Genomic DNA, 15247 nt, shown 5'->3' on the forward strand with positions numbered 1-15247 from the left:
CAAGGATCCATCATGTGTGCCCCGAGGTGGCTGTTTCCTTTCCTCTTTGGATAGATACCACATGATCAAACAACCGTTTCTGCACAGAAAAATATCCTGTTCAGCACCCTAGCTCGCAGGGATCCCCTCAAACTGCAGGGGAGGAGAGCATGTCTGTTACTCCAGCGGCCTGTCTGTTACTCCAGCGGCCTGTCTGTTACTCCAGCGGCCTCCTAAACCCTAAACCCTAAACCCTATTATTATTATTATTATTATGTGAGTTTATTAGAATGCTAGAATGTTGCTCGGCCTCGTTGTGGGCTTGTGCAATTGGATCCTAGTCTAAAGAGGCGCTCGAGCACTGGGAGTACACGGCCTACAATGCGAACCCTGCTTCTGAGGCGTCTTTCTACTCTCTACTTCTGCTGTCTTCTCTTGGCTTCCTCAGCCTCAGTCAGGAGAGTTGCCTCTCCTCACCTTGGCCTTCGGTCACCACCTACTCTACCTCCATTCAGCTTCCTCAGCCTCAGTCAGAAGAGTTGCCTCTCCTCACCTTGGCCTTCGGTCGCCACCTACTCGTCCTCCATTCAGCTTCCTCAGCTTCAGTCAGGAGAGTTGCCTCTCCTCACCTTGGCCTTCGGTCGCCTCCTACCTTCTCTCCTTACCTTGGGCTCAGCTCAAGCTCGGTACGGGCTCGCCCCGTCTTCTTCCTCGCCCTCGCCTTGCTCTTCCTCCATGTCTTCCTCTTCTTCGTCATCTTCCCTCATCTCCACTCGCAGTCGGTCCTTCTTGTCCACCTTCAGCGAGCAGGCCAGCACATGCATCTCTGCGAATTTACTCAGTGCTATGAACAGGAGGCTAAGAGATCGACGCTCTATGTCGTCGCTCTCCGCCTCCTGCTCAAGCTCAGCAGCTGCCGTTGCCCGTGGCGAGAACGCGCTGCCCCTCCTTGCCTTCTTGCTCTCTCCTTGCACGCGAGTCCAGCGCTTGCTCTGCAGCCACTTCCCCAGCCTCTCCTTGAGCGCGTTGCGTCCCACTCCCTGCTCCTCTGGCATCTTCGCCCACTCTCCCAGCGCCATGAACTCCAGGCTCCCCGGAGAGTAGAACGTGTCGTGGAGGTTGCCAACGGCCTTGTCCAGGACCAGCTTGATCGGCTCGCTCGTCCCTGCCTCGTTCAAAGAAGCTGCATCTTCGATGACTGCTGACAGCTCGCTGACGAGCTGCATGTCCTCTTGGCTTGACGGAGATGCTGCCTCCATTGTGATCCTCTCCAGGTCTGTAAACTCCAGCCACTCTCCCTCGCTCTCCTCCTGTCGCTGCGCTGCGTCGCTGGTGCCCCGCTGACCAGCCGCCTCAGAGTCAGGCTCCTTGTCGAAGCCGACTGCTTCGAGCTTGGTTGCTGCGCCTTCGAGATAGAAGGGCAGCTCCTTCATCATGCGTCGAGCATCCTCCGTGGAGCCGAGGAGGATGCATAGCTTGGACCCGTTCCAGGACTTGGTGTTCAAATCCTCCTCCATGTCGATGCCTTCAACGTTGATCTCGAGCCTGTTAGCGATCTCCAACAAGACTCTCTTGACTCTTGCGATAGACGTGTTGCCGCCGTTGCACAGCCCCTCCATCTCCTTCCTCGTGAAGCGACCAGATGCCGCCGTCGACTTGATGATGATCTTGATCTCCTTGCCGTCCTTGCCGCCTGCCTTCTTCTGCATCCTTGATGCCTTCTTCAACTTATTTCTGGACACAAAGCGATCGGCTGTCAACTCGACTGCGAGCGCCTCTCTGATCTTCGGGTCCTCGCTGAACAGAGTCAGGTGTACTCCCTCCATCGCTTCGCTCTCTCGGAAAGCTCGAAATGCTGTATCATTCGCCTCTGGGCAGCTCGAGGAGACGATCCACTCCACCTCCCTCTGTCTCCAGATGACGTTGGCCCCTACAGCGATGAAGCCTTTCTGACCTAAGCCTTTGTGGACTTGCTGTCCTGGCGCCCCAGCGACCAGCATGCCTGCCAGCGGCTGGAGTTGGACCGCTGCAAGGGACTGGCGCAGCAGCTGATAGCGATAGACGGCAGCTATCTCAGCCGTTGTCATGCCGCCCAAGGTTAGCAGGTGAGTCAGCTCTGCCAAGCTGCCCCCTTTGCCCCAGGGTCCTCTCTTGGCTCGAATCTTGAAAGATCTATCGTGCACGATGCTCACATGTACAGCTGTGAACTTGCGACCATCGATCGCGAAGTCCTCTCTTCCCTGCCAGAGCTTCTCCGCTTGTGCATTGCGGAGGAAGGAAACAGTCACCGGGATCTCCTCAGCACTCGCTATCTCGGGTCTATACGGAGCCTTCCACATGATTGCTTTACTCTCTTGCACTGAGTCTACGATCAGTCCGATCTCTTCAAATTTCTTCTTCAGCTTTTCTTCATGGTTGACATACACCGAGGAGATGCCCAGGAGAGTCATGGAGATGAAGGAAGTCACCTCGTTGCCTGCTGAGGCGGTGTATGTCTCGACCTTCTCCTTCTTGGCTTCTTCAATCTGCTGCATAAACCACTCTCTGGATGCGTCACTCCATCCAGTCATCGCTTCTTGCAGAAGCTCACGTCGTGCCTGCTGACATGTCGAGCGGATGGCTTCTGCGATAGCGTCGGGGGTGCATCCCTCCACAGCCTTGCAAGCCTGGGCTGTCCTGCTGTTCGGATAACGCTTCGCGAAGCTCTTCACCCTCTCGACGAGATCAGCTTCGAGGACAGAGGCATCCACAAGTCCGCTCTGCGTGTATTGGCATGATCTCCGATACAGCAGGTTGCGAACATTTTCATCATACTGAAGAACCATACTTAGAAAGCTATTTGAAGTATACAAACCTCTCGCTTGCAGCTTCCTTGGCGCCCTGGCGGCTTCCCCTACACCACGCGTGCAGCCATGGTGCCTGAAATAACCGGCGCTGCCTAAACCCTAAACCCTAAACCCTAAACCCTAAACCCTACACCCTAAACCCTAAACCCTATTATTATTATTATTATTATGTGAGTTTATTAGAATGCTAGGATGTTGCTCGGCCTCGTTGTGGGCTTTTGCAATTTGATCCTAGTCTAAAGAGGCGCTCGAGCACTGGGAGTACACGGCCTACAATGCGAACCCTGCTTCTGAGGCGCTAAACCCTAAACCCTAAACCCCGGCCCTTAGTAAGAGCAGCCGGCCCTTAGTAAGAGAGCCGGCCCTTAGTAAGACAGCCGGCCCTTAGTAAGAGAGCCGGCCCTTAGTAAGAGCAGCCGGCCCTTAGTAAGAGCAGCCGGCCCTTAGTAAGAGCAGCCGGCCCTCAGTAAGAGCAGCCGGCCCTTAGTAAGAGCAGAGCCGGCCCTTAGTAAGAGCAGCCGGCCCTTAGTAAGAGCAGCCGGCCCTTAGTAAGAGCAGCCGGCCCTTAGTAAGAGCAGCCGGCCCTTAGTAAGAGCAGCCGGCCCTTAGTAAGAGCAGCCGGCCCTTAGTAAGAGCAGCCGGCCCTTAGTAAGAGCAGCCGGCCCTTAGTAAGAGCAGCCGGCCCTTAGTAAGAGCAGCCGGCCCTTAGTAAGAGCAGCCGGCCCTTAGTAAGAGCAGCCGGCCCTTAGTAAGAGCAGCCGGCCCTTAGTAAGAGCAGCCGGCCCTTAGTAAGAGAGCCGGCCCTTAGTAAGAGCAGCCGGCCCTTAGTAAGAGCAGCCGGCCCTTAGTAAGAGCAGCCGGCCCTTAGTAAGAGCAGCCGGCCCTTAGTACTACTTGAAGAGCAGCCGGCCCTTAGTAAGAGCAGCCGGCCCTTAGTAAGAGCAGCCGGCCCTTAGTAAGAGCAGCCGGCCCTTAGTAAGAGCAGCCGGCCCTTAGTAAGAGCAGCCGGCCCTTAGTAAGAGCAGCCGGCCCTTAGTAAGAGCAGCCGGCCCTTAGTAAGAGCATGCGGCCCTGCGGCGCGTAGGGAGAGCGCAAGGGGACCGGTGGAAGCTGCGAGCAAGAGGTTCGTGCAGTTCAAACAGCTTTCTAAGCATGGTACTACAGTATGATGAGAGCGTTCGCAACCTGCTGTATCGGAGATCTTGCCAATACACGCAGGGTGAGCGCTCTGGAGGCCACGTCGAGGAGGCCGCCGACCTCGTCGAGAAGGTGAAGAACTTCACCAAGCGTTATCCGAATAGTCGGACAGCTCAGGCTTGCAGAGCTGAGGGGGGATGCTATCGCTGAAGCCATCCGCTCGACATGTCGGCAGGCGAGACGCGACCTGTTTGAAGACTCTCTGAGCGAATGGAGCTCAGAGTCGAGAGCATGGTTTACTCAACAGATGGAGGAGGCCAAGAAGCAGAATGTCGAGACATACATCGGCACCGAAGGCACCGAGGGGACCTCCTTCATCTCCATGACTCTCCTAGGGATTTCCTCGATGTTTGTTCGACAAGAAGAAAAGTTGAAATCGAAGCTTATGGAGCTAGGTCTCATGGTAGACTCAGTCGATGGAGTCGACAAGGCCATCATGTGGAAAGCACCTTACAGACCTGAGATAGCACGAGCAGACGACATCTCAGTCACCGTCTAAACCCTAAACCCTACACCCTAAACCCTAAACCCTATTATTATTATTATTATGTGAGTTTATTAGAATGCTAGAATGTTGCTCGGCCTCCTTGTGGGCTTTTGCAATTTGATCCTAGTCTAAAGAGGCGCGCGAGCACTGGGAGTACACGGCCTACAATGCGAACCCTGCTTCTGAGGTCTCTTTCTACTTTCTACTTCTGCTGTCTTCTCTTGGCTTCCTCAGCCTCAGTCAGGAGAGTTGCCTCTCCTCACCTTGGCCTTCGGTCGCCACCTACTCTACCTCCATTTAGCTTCCTCATCCTCAGTCAGGAGAGTTGCCTCTCCTCACCTTGGCCTTCGGTCGCCACCTACTCCTCCTCCATTCAGCTTCCTCAGCCTCAGTCAGGAGAGTTGCCTCTCCTCACCTTGGCCTTCGGTCGCCTCCTACCTCCTCTCCTTACCTTGAGCTCAGCTCAAGCTCGGTGCGGGCTCGCCCCGTCTTCTTCCTCGCCCTCGCCTTGCTCTTCCTCCATTTCTTCCTCTTCTTCGTCATCTTCCCTCATCTCCACCCGCAGTCGGTCCTTCTTGTCCACCTTCAGCGAGCAGGCCAGCACATGCATCTCTGCGAATTTACTCAGTGCTATGAACAGGAAGCTAAGAGATCGACGCTCTATGTCGTCGCTCTCCGCCTCCTGCTCAAGCTCAGCAGCTGCCGTTGCCCGTGGCGAGAACGCGCTGCCCCTCCTTGCCTTCTTGCTCTCTCCTTGCACGCGAGTCCAGCGCTTGCTCTGCAGCCACTTCCCCAGCTTCTCCTTGAGAACGTTGCGTCCCACTCCCTGCTCCTCTGGCATCTTCGCCCACTCTCCCAGCGCCATGAACTCCAGGCTCCCCGGAGAGTAGAACGTGTCGTGGAGGTTGCCAACGGCCTTGTCCAGGACCAGCTTGATCGGCTCGCTCGTCCCCGCCTCGTTCAAAGAAGCTGCATCTTCGATGACTGCTGACAGCTCGCTGACGAGCTGCATGTCCTCTTGGCTTGACGGAGATGCTGCCTCCATTGTGATCCTCTCCAGGTCTGTAAACTCCAGCCACTCTCCCTCGCTCTCCTCCTGTCGCTGCGCTGCGTCGCTGGTGCCCCGCTGACCAGCCGCCTCAGGCTCCTTGTCGAAGCCGACTGCTTCGAGCTTGGTTGCTGCGCCTTCGAGATAGAAGGGCAGCTCCTTCATCATGCGTCGAGCATCCTCCGTGGAGCCGAGGAGGATGCATAGCTTGGACCCATTCCAGGACTTGGTGTTCAAATCCTCCTCCATGTCGATGCCTTCAACTTTGATCTCGAGCCTGTTAGCGATCTCCAACAAGACTCTCTTGACTCTTGCGATGGACGTGTTGCCGCCGTTGCACAGCCCCTCGGCATCTCCTTCCTCGTGAAGCGACCAGATGCCGCCGTCGACTTGATGATGATCTTGATCTCCTTGCCGTCCTTGCCGCCTACCTTCTTCTGCATCCTTGATGCCTTCTTCAACTTATTTCTGGACACAAAGCGATCAGCTGTCAACTCGACTGCGAGCGCCTCTCTGATCTTCGGGTCCTCGCTGAACAGAGTCAGGTGTACTCCCTCCATCGCTTCGCTCTCTCGGAAAGCTCGAAATGCTGTATCATTCGCCTCTGGGCAGCTCGAGGAGACGATCCACTCCACCTCCCTCTGTCTCCAGATGACGTTGGCCCCTACAGCGACGAAGCCTTTCTGACCTAAGCCTTTGTGGACTTGCTGTCCTGGCGGCCCCAGCGACCAGCATGCCTGCCAGCGGCTGGAGTTGGACCGCTGCAAGGGACTGGCCGGGCGCAGCAGCTGATAAGGATAGACGGCAGCTATCTCAGCCGTTGTCATGCCGCCCAAGGTTAGCAGGTGGGTCAGCTCTGCCAAGCTGCCCCCTTTGCCCCAGGGTCCTCTCTTGGCTCGAATCTTGAAAGATCGATCGTGCACGATGCTCACATGTACAGCTGTGAACTTGCGACCATCGATCGCGAAGTCCTCTCTTCCCTGCCAGAGCTTCTCCGCTTGTGCATTGCGGAGGAAGGAAACAGTCACCGGGATCTCATCAGCTCTCGCTATCTCGGGTCTATACGGAGCCTTCCACATGATTGCTTTACTCTCTTGCACTGAGTCTACGATCAGTCCGATCTCTTCGAATTTCTTCTTCAGCTTCTCTTCATGGTTGACATACACCGAGGAGATGCCCAGGAGAGTCATGGAGATGAAGGAAGTCACCTCGTTGCCTGCTGAGGCGGTGTATGTCTCGACCTTCTCCTTCTTGGCTTCTTCAATCTGCTTCATGAACCACTCTCTGGATGCGTCACTCCATCCAGTCATCGCTTCTTGTAGAAGCTCACGTCGTGCCTGCTGACATGTCGAGCGGATGGCTTCTGCGATAGCGTCGGGGGTGCATCCCTCCACAGCCTTGCAAGCCTGGGCTGTCCTGCTGTTCGGATAACGCTTCGCGAAGCTCTTCACCCTCTCGACGAGATCAGCTTCGAGGACAGACTCGGGCATCCACAAGTCCGCTCTGCGTGTATTGGCATGATCTCCGATACAGCAGGTTGCGAACATTTTCATCATACTGAAGAACCATACTTAGAAAGCTATTTGAAGTATACAAACCTCTCGCTTGCAGCTTCCTTGGCGCCCTGGCGGCTTCCCCTACACCTGGCAGGGAGCCATGCTGCCGAAAATAACGGCGCTAAACCCTAAACCCTAAACCCTAAACGCTCCTAAACCCTAAACCCTAAACCCTCGCACCATGGGCAGCAGGGGAATATCGTCTTCCTAAACCCTAAACCCTTTTACCCTAAAGCTGTTTGAACTATACCAAATTCTTGCTCGCAGCTTCCTGACGACCGCCCGGCCCCTTGCCAGTGCCAAGTTGCGCTCCTCCTAGTGGCATGCTTCGGGAAAGCCGGCCTCTATTATCTAAACTGGCCCTAAACCCTAAACCAGGTTGTCAGTGCAACTCTGCCGGATCGGACAGCCGAAAGACAGCAAATCCTGTGGTAGGTCTGCCTACCGCGGCGGCTGCCCGGCTGCCCTTAGGTGGTTCTCTACCCCACCCTCCCTCGTGACTGCGGCAAGGTCATCACCGAGACCCCCCGGTTGAGCCCCAGAATGACCCACCGGCCCAACCCCCGACCAGTCCGACCACCGTATAAGCCTGAGGGACACAGCCACGCACCCCTAGTGGGCATTCCGGGTGGGGCGAGGCTTGTTTGCCTCTCCGCGGTCCCAAGGTTGCGACAGACAGTATGCCCGACATGTGCTTCAACAGCGTGGTGATGTGTGCCGCAAGTGTTGTGAGAGCGCGATCCTTTGAAACATTTCTCAAGGGGCTTCAACCGGACGACGACATAGGAGTGTTTGGGCACTTCTTGCCACGTCCAGCTTCGGCTGATTGGCACCTTTGGAGCATTCTGAACTGGGGCACCAAGTGGGATGTCTCAGATCCCAAATGGGAACGCACCAACCTTTCCTTTCATCTGAAGTTTGAAACTGCATGGTCCCCACCAGTTCCCTTCTACAAATTCCTTGAATCTGCTGCTGGCGGTGACTGGATAATTGATGCCACTTTTCATTCTTCTGCGGAGCAGGTTGTTGGACGCTACGCCTGTGGATCCCAGAAGACCTGGAAATACACTTTCCAGGACCCGGCGTGGCGGGTCAGACTGCCTAACAAGCTTGTTGACGAAGCTGAGCTAGACCGCGAGTATGCAGAATGGCTCGAATGGAAAGAGAGCTGTAGAAAGCAAGATCATGTCAGTAGACGTCTGTCATTGGAGTAAATATAGCCAGAATACAACTCGATATCTGCTGAGACATCAGTGACGAGTACAAGCGCTCACATTGCATCTCGCGTTCATAGAAGCAGCCTGCTCTGTAGACATCTGTGAGCACGTAACAAGAAAGAGTATGGGTGAAAGAGCTGGGCAGCAGCTTGTCCTGCTGGAATGCCACACCTGTGCTGATTGTGTGTTTGTTGAGTTGCACTATGACAGTAGATCTCAAGTCACAATTGGTTCCAATACACGACACTAGGTTAGATCTCAGCAAGAGGCACAGGTTCGAAGGTGGCGTACACGATGTAGCTGCCCGTTCACATGTTGCAACAGGTTGACGCTGACGGCGAGGTCCGCGACATCTGTGAACAGGTGCTCCGTATAATGTCATAAGACATGTTGCGGGCTAATGACCAGCTAACTCGGAGCATCCACGTTTTGTTTCTGAGTATCACATATGCTCAAGTCAAGCAATCGCAGAGAGATCAAACAGTTGTGTGCATGCAGCGAGCACCTCTATGCCAGCTCAAGACGGTCAAGGTTAAGGCTGTCACGGGCTGATGAAGAAGTTTATCACAGGCGAGATGATGAGGCTATTGGAGCCGCGATGTGCTCTACATGGCTAGATAAACTGATCCAGCGCAATCAAATCTTGAGCCGGCCCGCACGCCTCGAGTCTGTCGGGGTAGCTGGTGGCATACACGAGAACAGATGGACTCGGAAGGTGCTGCCTCTCGCTGCTCTCAGCTCAGCCTTGCCCACTCACTGGATCGGATCGAATGGCGGCAGCGCAAGAAGCCTTGTCCTCGCACCCTCGTCAGGCTCTGAGGACCCTCACCTCCCCGGCTGCAATTTTCCTTGGAACTACAAAACACGACGTGCGGTGATTTATGCTGGGCAGAGGGGTTTGACAGGTCGAGGCGGAGGAGAGTCGGGAAGTACTCGGGCTGCGGTAGCTGGCCGTTAGTGCTGCATTGTGTCTTTTGCTTGTGCGTGAGTAGCTTGTGGTCCGTCGTTACAGTCGAGTATTACAAGGCCAAGAGAAGTGGTATCACCCCCCCCCTGTCTGAATAGCAGCTGATGTCAGAGAGTACACACCGTCAAGTAGTTTCTTTGTACCCCGCATTTTGCTTTGGCTATTGCATTTGAAAGATATGATGTTGTATGTTTCTCACATATAAACACCGCGCAGTAAGATTGTGACACGTGTTCAAGAGATGGATCCAGTACAAGAAAGCCTTTGTACACTCGCGCAACAACAACAACACAGAGTGCTAAATCGAATGTCGTTCTCCCCCAATGTGGATTTTGCATAGAGAGAGTTGCACTTTTTGTTTCATGTTTCTGTTTTATACATAACTGCCTGTCATCTGACACCCTTTCTCAAAGTCATCGTTGATTGGGTTTACAAGTTTGACTGGCGTTTGGAAAGCTGAGAATGTCGAGAGCTGAAAATCTTCGTTACGGTTCAATTTTGATGCCTTGCGGTTTATCTGGTCCCAAGTGGATTGTTAAATTGTTTCGCATTCGCCGGAGATTCGCTTGCTTCCTTGCAAGTTCTGCTTATCCTTCTCGCCACTTTGCCGTTCCATCTCTTACCTCCATCTTATCCTGGATGGGCGTTGTTGTCTACGTGTCTCCTACTTGGCGGCTAAGAAGTTCCTACTGCTCAGTCATGGGAGGCTACCTGAGTTAGTTTCCTTTCCCAGTTGAACTGAATCTGACCCGAGCAGTCGGAAATTCGGCTCATGCTCAAGTCGGCTCATGATTCCAGGCCGTCCTTCAATTCAATCGTGCCGCCATGCGGATAGTGTCAGCCAGAGGGCAGTAAGAGCGAGCCCAACCCGTACTGTGGACACTAGGCGTCGATTTTCCGATCAGCTTCGTGCAAATGATGCAAAACAACTCCTACGAATCCCTATTGGCAAGATCAAGCCTATTCAAGCAGTTGAGGTGCTTATTGGATTATCCTTTACGGGCCGTGCACTAAAGAGGATTCCAAACCAGTTTTCAAATAATACCAGAAAGCGAAGATTTTCCGTTCAGAAACATCATCATCATTCCATCAACAAAGCGTTTCATCGCACCCATACAATTCACAACAATGCATTCTATGAAAGCGGCGATCAGGTGATTTCACACTTATTATTATCGGTACATTAACTCTTCAAAGCAAATCTGCACAGAATCATGTTGCGAGGTTGGTCAACACCTTTGAAAGGTTCCGTTGAGACATGAGCGAGAGAGTCAAGCCAGGGCCTTTGACCAGTCCAGTATAATGTACGCCTGCTTATTAGATGAGAAGCTTCTCGATCTGATCTTTGAGCGTCTGGATCTGACCCTTGAGCTGAACATAACCACAGTTACAAGCATGTCGACACTCAAGCAAGTCACACCTGTGAACCCTCGTTGGTGGTGACAGAGGCTGCAATCACAGGACGAGACACCCCGCAAGCGCGACCAAGAGCTTGCTTAGAGGGAACAAACACGTAGGGTACGTTCTTGTCCTGCCATCGATTTAGACTTACCAAAGAACAAAGTCAAGCATTCTCACCTCGCAAAGTAGGGGAAGATGGAGAAGAATCTCAAGGGGCTCAGTGTCAGCAGCCATGACGATGAACTCTGAGATGCCTCTGTTGAGAGTCTTGGTGGCCTCGTTCGCTCCCTTCTTGAGCTGCTTGTAATTGCTTGCTTGCTGCACAAGCTCCAGAATGGTAACAGAAAGGTCTGGAGGAGCAAGGGGGAAAGCCTTGGGATTGACTTCACTCTAACATTCAGTGTTAGTGTCAAGATACGCGAGTGACACACAGCACATGCGTGAGGGATACATAGAGTCCATGTGAGGGGTACATAGACTCGCCACATGCAAGGGATCTGGAGAATGTTCGTGTGTTCACAGGCGAATAAAAGCAAGCAATCAAGATCAAAATGCAAGGTAACAAAGTAGAGACAGCAAGAATGACATGGATGTCATCAACACCAATGGCCCCCACAGATATGATGCAAGGTCCACGTGAAAGTGATTACCATGGTGATGGTAGATTATTGGAACGGAGGTTATGGAACTCGATGCGTAGAAATGAGCAAGAAAGGCCGCAGCTTCACCGACAGGTAAGCCTCGGCTGCGACCAGGAGACAGGAAGTGGAAGTGACGAGGGAGCGACCGCGGGGGCTGCTGATGGAGGGAGGAGGAGGAGGGCTTCAAGCGACAGGGCACGAGGAAGAGGATCTCAGGGGCACGTGCAGAAAAGCCTATGAACTAAAATTATCAAAACTAAAGACAATCTAAACCTACAATCTGAACTAAACTGAAAAAATTGTGAGTGGGGATGAGGGCAGCGACTCTTCGATCCATTGGTAAAATATAAAAAATGGAAGGAGAGGCGAGTGGAGGGATAATGGTTGTAAGAGTTTCTGTGATGGAGGGATAATGGTTGTAAGAGTTTCTGTGATAGAGGGATAATGGTTGTAAGAGTTTCTGTGATGGAGGGAGCAAGGTTGATGGAAGACGCATTGTTCGACCAGTGAGAGCAAGGGAGGGGGAGCCCAACGAAACGACAAAGCAAACAAACTGATACTCATTGTATACAGAAACACATTTGGAGGGTTCTGAGCGTGGGGAGTGTCATGTTGCGGGCGAACAGCATGCCCTTGAGATCAAAAGTTGCAGCCTCTATCCTTTCGGTAACAACAACAGCAACAGCTTTAGGGAGGTAGTGAACTTTGTGCAGATCATCGCACTGGTCTCATGGGTGGGAATTCTCTATGGAAACCCAGGTGAGACCACGTGCCTTTCTTGTCTTCATCGCTTTTCTTGTCTTCATCGTCTGTCCTATCTTCATCACTCCAACTCCCCCCCCCTGCAGGTCGCCCGGAAGCTGTGGTAGACCTAGAGACGGGGGATGCATTCCTAGACATGATGGACAAGAACTTTGACGATGACGACAAGGTAGACTGAGCATGACTCGCAACCTCGTTGACAAGACATTAGAAGGTTCAGCTCAAGGCATCGAAAGTGAAGGCGAACCACGTGAGCCAGCAATGGATAACTGAAACTTTGGCTGACATCAGAAACACAGCAACAGCTTAGCTGGCAGCACACCCCTGAATCAGCGACATGGCCGTCAGAGAAGAATCCTCTCAAGGACTGGGACGAAGACTTCGAGGGAGTAGAGGTGTTTCCTGCCCCCTTCCTTCCCCAACTCTAAAATGATATCGACCTAAACCTTAAGTGTTCCTCTCTTGCCTCTCCGCCATTTTCCATCTGCTAATTCTCACCCGTCTCCCTCACTTCCTACTTTCCTCACAGGCTGGTTTCCCGACGACGACAGGAAGCGCTGATTGGCCCTTCACCAAGAACCCTCTCCTCGGGTTCGATGCTGAGTTCGGGGCCGAGCACAAGGCGAACCCCTGGAAGGGCTGGCAGGTAACCCTCCTCTTGTTCCCTCCTTCCCTCCCTCACCCCCACCCCTCATCCTGTTGTTCCCTCTCCTCTCCCTCTTCTCCATCTTCCCTTCCCTCTCTCCTACTGACTTGACGTGCAGGGACCAGAAACAACGTGTATGCTAACCTGCCTGCTCAGTATCCGTAAGCCTCTACTACTTGGCTGAGAGGATTCTCCTCATGCTCGTTTCTCTAATGTCTCGTGCAGGTTTCTCGAGACCAAACTTTTAGGATCAAGTCCAAACTACCCGGTGAGCTCTGGCATGCCGAATGTCCATGCAGCGACGATGTTGATACGCTCGCCTCAGGACTGGCAGAATTCAGGAGGGTTGAAGGAGAACAATGTGTTTGATAGCTATACAACAGAGGGAACAGCGACTGGATGGCCGTCCTATTAAGATTGGGAGCAGCGCTAACAGTTTCTGGCAATCTTGTTCTTGGCAACATGGCTGCTTGCTAGACAATCTCGTTTTAACAAATTCTTGCCTGCCATCGCTCCAAGACTTTCTTCTGGCAGAAATATTCCGATCGTTGACTCCGAGGGATTTTATTTGCCTCCATCATTGTATTAAAGCATGAATCTGTTATGCAGAGATTGACTCATTTCCCTTGTAAAGCATGAATCTGTGACCTCACACGAGCTGACCCTGACCCCTCAGCTCGCCTGCTGTGATTCCTCACTGAATGTCTGGTGCGTGCAAACTCCGCAGCAAATGGCAGCTGGAAGGACTCAGACTTGTCAGCACAGCAAGACAGACTCACCAAGCACGATGGCGAAGATGCTGGCAGCTACGAAGATGATGCCGCCCGTTTCGTTCTGCGACGCGCACGTCCAGTGGGTGTGGCCCTTCACCATGCAGCTGCCGTACGTCATTGCGCAGAATCGTTGGGAAGAGCTCACGAGATCCCGAAGGCGAGCAAGACGACACTCCCAGCACCCGAGGACAAGCAGCAGATGAGCGCTGAACAATGTCAGCGAGGGAGGAGGCAAGGAGAATCAGATCACAGCAGTAGTAAGACTTGGAGTGTGGTCTCTTTCGACGAGGCTCGAGGACAATGCTGGCAGAATTGATCGAATCATCTGCTATAGCCCCGGGATTGTCTTGTTTCGCCTTCTCAGTGTCAGAGCTTGACCACAGGAATGACAATCACCATCTTGGTGAAGATGGAATAGACGATCAATGGGAATGGAGGAAAGAGATAGAGATGACGATGATGTTGAGCAACAACTTCATACCCTGGAAGGTACAACATCCAAGAGAATTTCACCGCCAGCATCACGTTTCTCTCTCCCTTTGTTTTTCCTGCAGAATGCTTTTTGAGTTTCCCAAGTTAGAGAAACAGTAATGCTATCTTGTACTTACTTCTTCTTGACTCGGTCCACGATCTCGATTTCTTGTTGAGGCTCAGCGGCATCGAAATCATCTTGATGAATGTTCTTCTTCTTCTTCTTCTTCTTCTTCTTCTTCTTCTTCTTCTTCTTCTCAAGATAAATACTTGTTACTGTTTGTTCGTCACCTACGTCTGATCAGCATCATATCCTTCAGCAGCTCCCGAGCTGCAAACGACCTGATAGACCAGCAGGTCCAGCAGATCGCGCTTTTTCCTCGTCTCTGCCATCTATAGCGTCTTCCTCGCGCTGGTGCTCATCGCCTTTGACGTGCGTTCGCATGTCATGCTCGCGGATTTGCTTCCAGCTGTCCGACAAGTCGGATCGCGCGGTCTGATCGCTGTCAGAGTCGTCGCTCGGCGATGTGTAGTGACGCTGGTGGGCGACGGGGAGCTCGTCTTCGACCAGGCAGTGGATCCGCTGCTTCACCTGAGACTGGTTCTGAATGCGAGCCTCCTGCTTCTCGACGAGGTGTCAGCAACGAGTCGACGTCAGAGTCGATGCGTGTACCTTGAAGCTGTGCTCGAATATCTGACCAGAGATGGTCGAGAAGAGCGTCGCCTCTACCTCTACCGCCTGTCTCACCACATGCGGCCTTGCACTGCCCTCGTCTTCGTCCATCTCTGGGGCAAGCACATCATCTTGGGATCGAAGCGGCGGCAGGAGAGGAGGATCGTGACTCGACGAGACTCCTAGACGCACATCCTCTTCAAGCTCAGCCTGAAATCGTTTTAAGCATGAGACGAAGCCATTTTCACTCACCGTTCTATCCGAATCGCTGTCTCCTGCATTGCTGGGATTCTCGTTGGTCTGCAGGTGAGTCAGCCCAGCAACGACGCCTATGATGATCATCGCACAAGAGCATTCGAAGACTCTGAGACCGTCGCCTCCCTCCTCTGTTGCACATCTGCGTCGGAGCTCTCCCCATCGCTCGTCATGCCTCGCCTACTTGTCGGTTGCGCATTCAAGCGTTGAATACAACCTAGAAATGGGTTAAGAGGCTTCGATGCAAAGCCTCCCTCCTTGACTCCCTCCCTGCCTTGTTGACCCCCTGCCTCCCTGCTTGCATTCCTCCCTGCCTCCCCCCCTCTCT

General features: G+C 53.2%; 6 protein-coding genes across 6 annotated transcripts; 3 read left to right on the top strand and 3 right to left on the bottom strand.

Moving 5' to 3' along the window:
- Positions 1-3977: 3977 nt before the first annotated feature.
- On the top strand, positions 3978-4521 carry GUITHDRAFT_121672 (hypothetical protein; the record flags this gene model as incomplete). The annotated part of the gene is made up of 2 exons (XM_005819062.1): positions 3978-4094; positions 4135-4521. 2 exons carry the CDS (start codon positions 3978-3980, stop codon positions 4519-4521), a joined length of 504 nt encoding a protein of 167 aa, XP_005819119.1.
- Positions 4522-4972: 451 nt separating this feature from the next.
- Positions 4973-7047, bottom strand: GUITHDRAFT_121673 (hypothetical protein; the record flags this gene model as incomplete). The annotated part of the gene is made up of 2 exons (XM_005819063.1): positions 4973-5834; positions 5948-7047. The coding sequence occupies 2 exons, from the start codon at positions 7045-7047 to the stop codon at positions 4973-4975; spliced, it is 1962 nt and encodes a 653-aa protein (XP_005819120.1).
- A 746-nt stretch (positions 7048-7793) lies between these two features.
- GUITHDRAFT_121674 (hypothetical protein) lies at positions 7794-8327 on the top strand (the record flags this gene model as incomplete). The annotated part of the gene is made up of 1 exon (XM_005819064.1): positions 7794-8327. One exon carries the CDS (start codon positions 7794-7796, stop codon positions 8325-8327), a length of 534 nt encoding a protein of 177 aa, XP_005819121.1.
- A 2121-nt stretch (positions 8328-10448) lies between these two features.
- On the bottom strand, positions 10449-11547 carry SNU13 (ribonucleo protein component Snu13p). The gene is made up of 4 exons (XM_005819065.1): positions 11349-11547; positions 10876-11088; positions 10718-10828; positions 10449-10668 (listed from the first exon to the last, which is right to left on the bottom strand). The coding sequence occupies exons 1-4, from the start codon at positions 11349-11351 to the stop codon at positions 10615-10617; spliced, it is 381 nt and encodes a 126-aa protein (XP_005819122.1). The 5' UTR covers positions 11352-11547; the 3' UTR covers positions 10449-10614.
- Positions 11548-11948: 401 nt separating this feature from the next.
- On the top strand, positions 11949-13116 carry GUITHDRAFT_121676 (hypothetical protein; the record flags this gene model as incomplete). The annotated part of the gene is made up of 8 exons (XM_005819066.1): positions 11949-12005; positions 12053-12098; positions 12188-12270; positions 12316-12351; positions 12401-12496; positions 12631-12747; positions 12973-13015; positions 13073-13116. 8 exons carry the CDS (start codon positions 11949-11951, stop codon positions 13114-13116), a joined length of 522 nt encoding a protein of 173 aa, XP_005819123.1.
- A 303-nt stretch (positions 13117-13419) lies between these two features.
- GUITHDRAFT_121677 (hypothetical protein) lies at positions 13420-15092 on the bottom strand (the record flags this gene model as incomplete). The annotated part of the gene is made up of 9 exons (XM_005819067.1): positions 13420-13484; positions 13527-13624; positions 13666-13726; positions 13771-13892; positions 14129-14282; positions 14334-14610; positions 14665-14874; positions 14917-14964; positions 15012-15092. 9 exons carry the CDS (start codon positions 15090-15092, stop codon positions 13420-13422), a joined length of 1116 nt encoding a protein of 371 aa, XP_005819124.1.
- Positions 15093-15247: the final 155 nt, after the last annotated feature.

This window comes from Guillardia theta (assembly GCF_000315625.1).
Source record: "Guillardia theta CCMP2712 unplaced genomic scaffold GUITHscaffold_246, whole genome shotgun sequence".
Lineage (NCBI taxonomy): Eukaryota > Cryptophyceae > Pyrenomonadales > Geminigeraceae > Guillardia > Guillardia theta.

Bases quoted from the DNA above. Each gene is read 5' to 3' on its own strand.
- SNU13 (XM_005819065.1), bottom strand. The intron at 10,829-10,875 runs GTGAGAATGCTT...AATCGATGGCAG, and splicing joins ATCTTCCCCTACTTTGCGAG to GACAAGAACGTACCCTACGT. The intron at 10,669-10,717 runs GTGTGACTTGCT...GGTTATGTTCAG, and splicing joins CCACCAACGAGGGTTCACAG to CTCAAGGGTCAGATCCAGAC.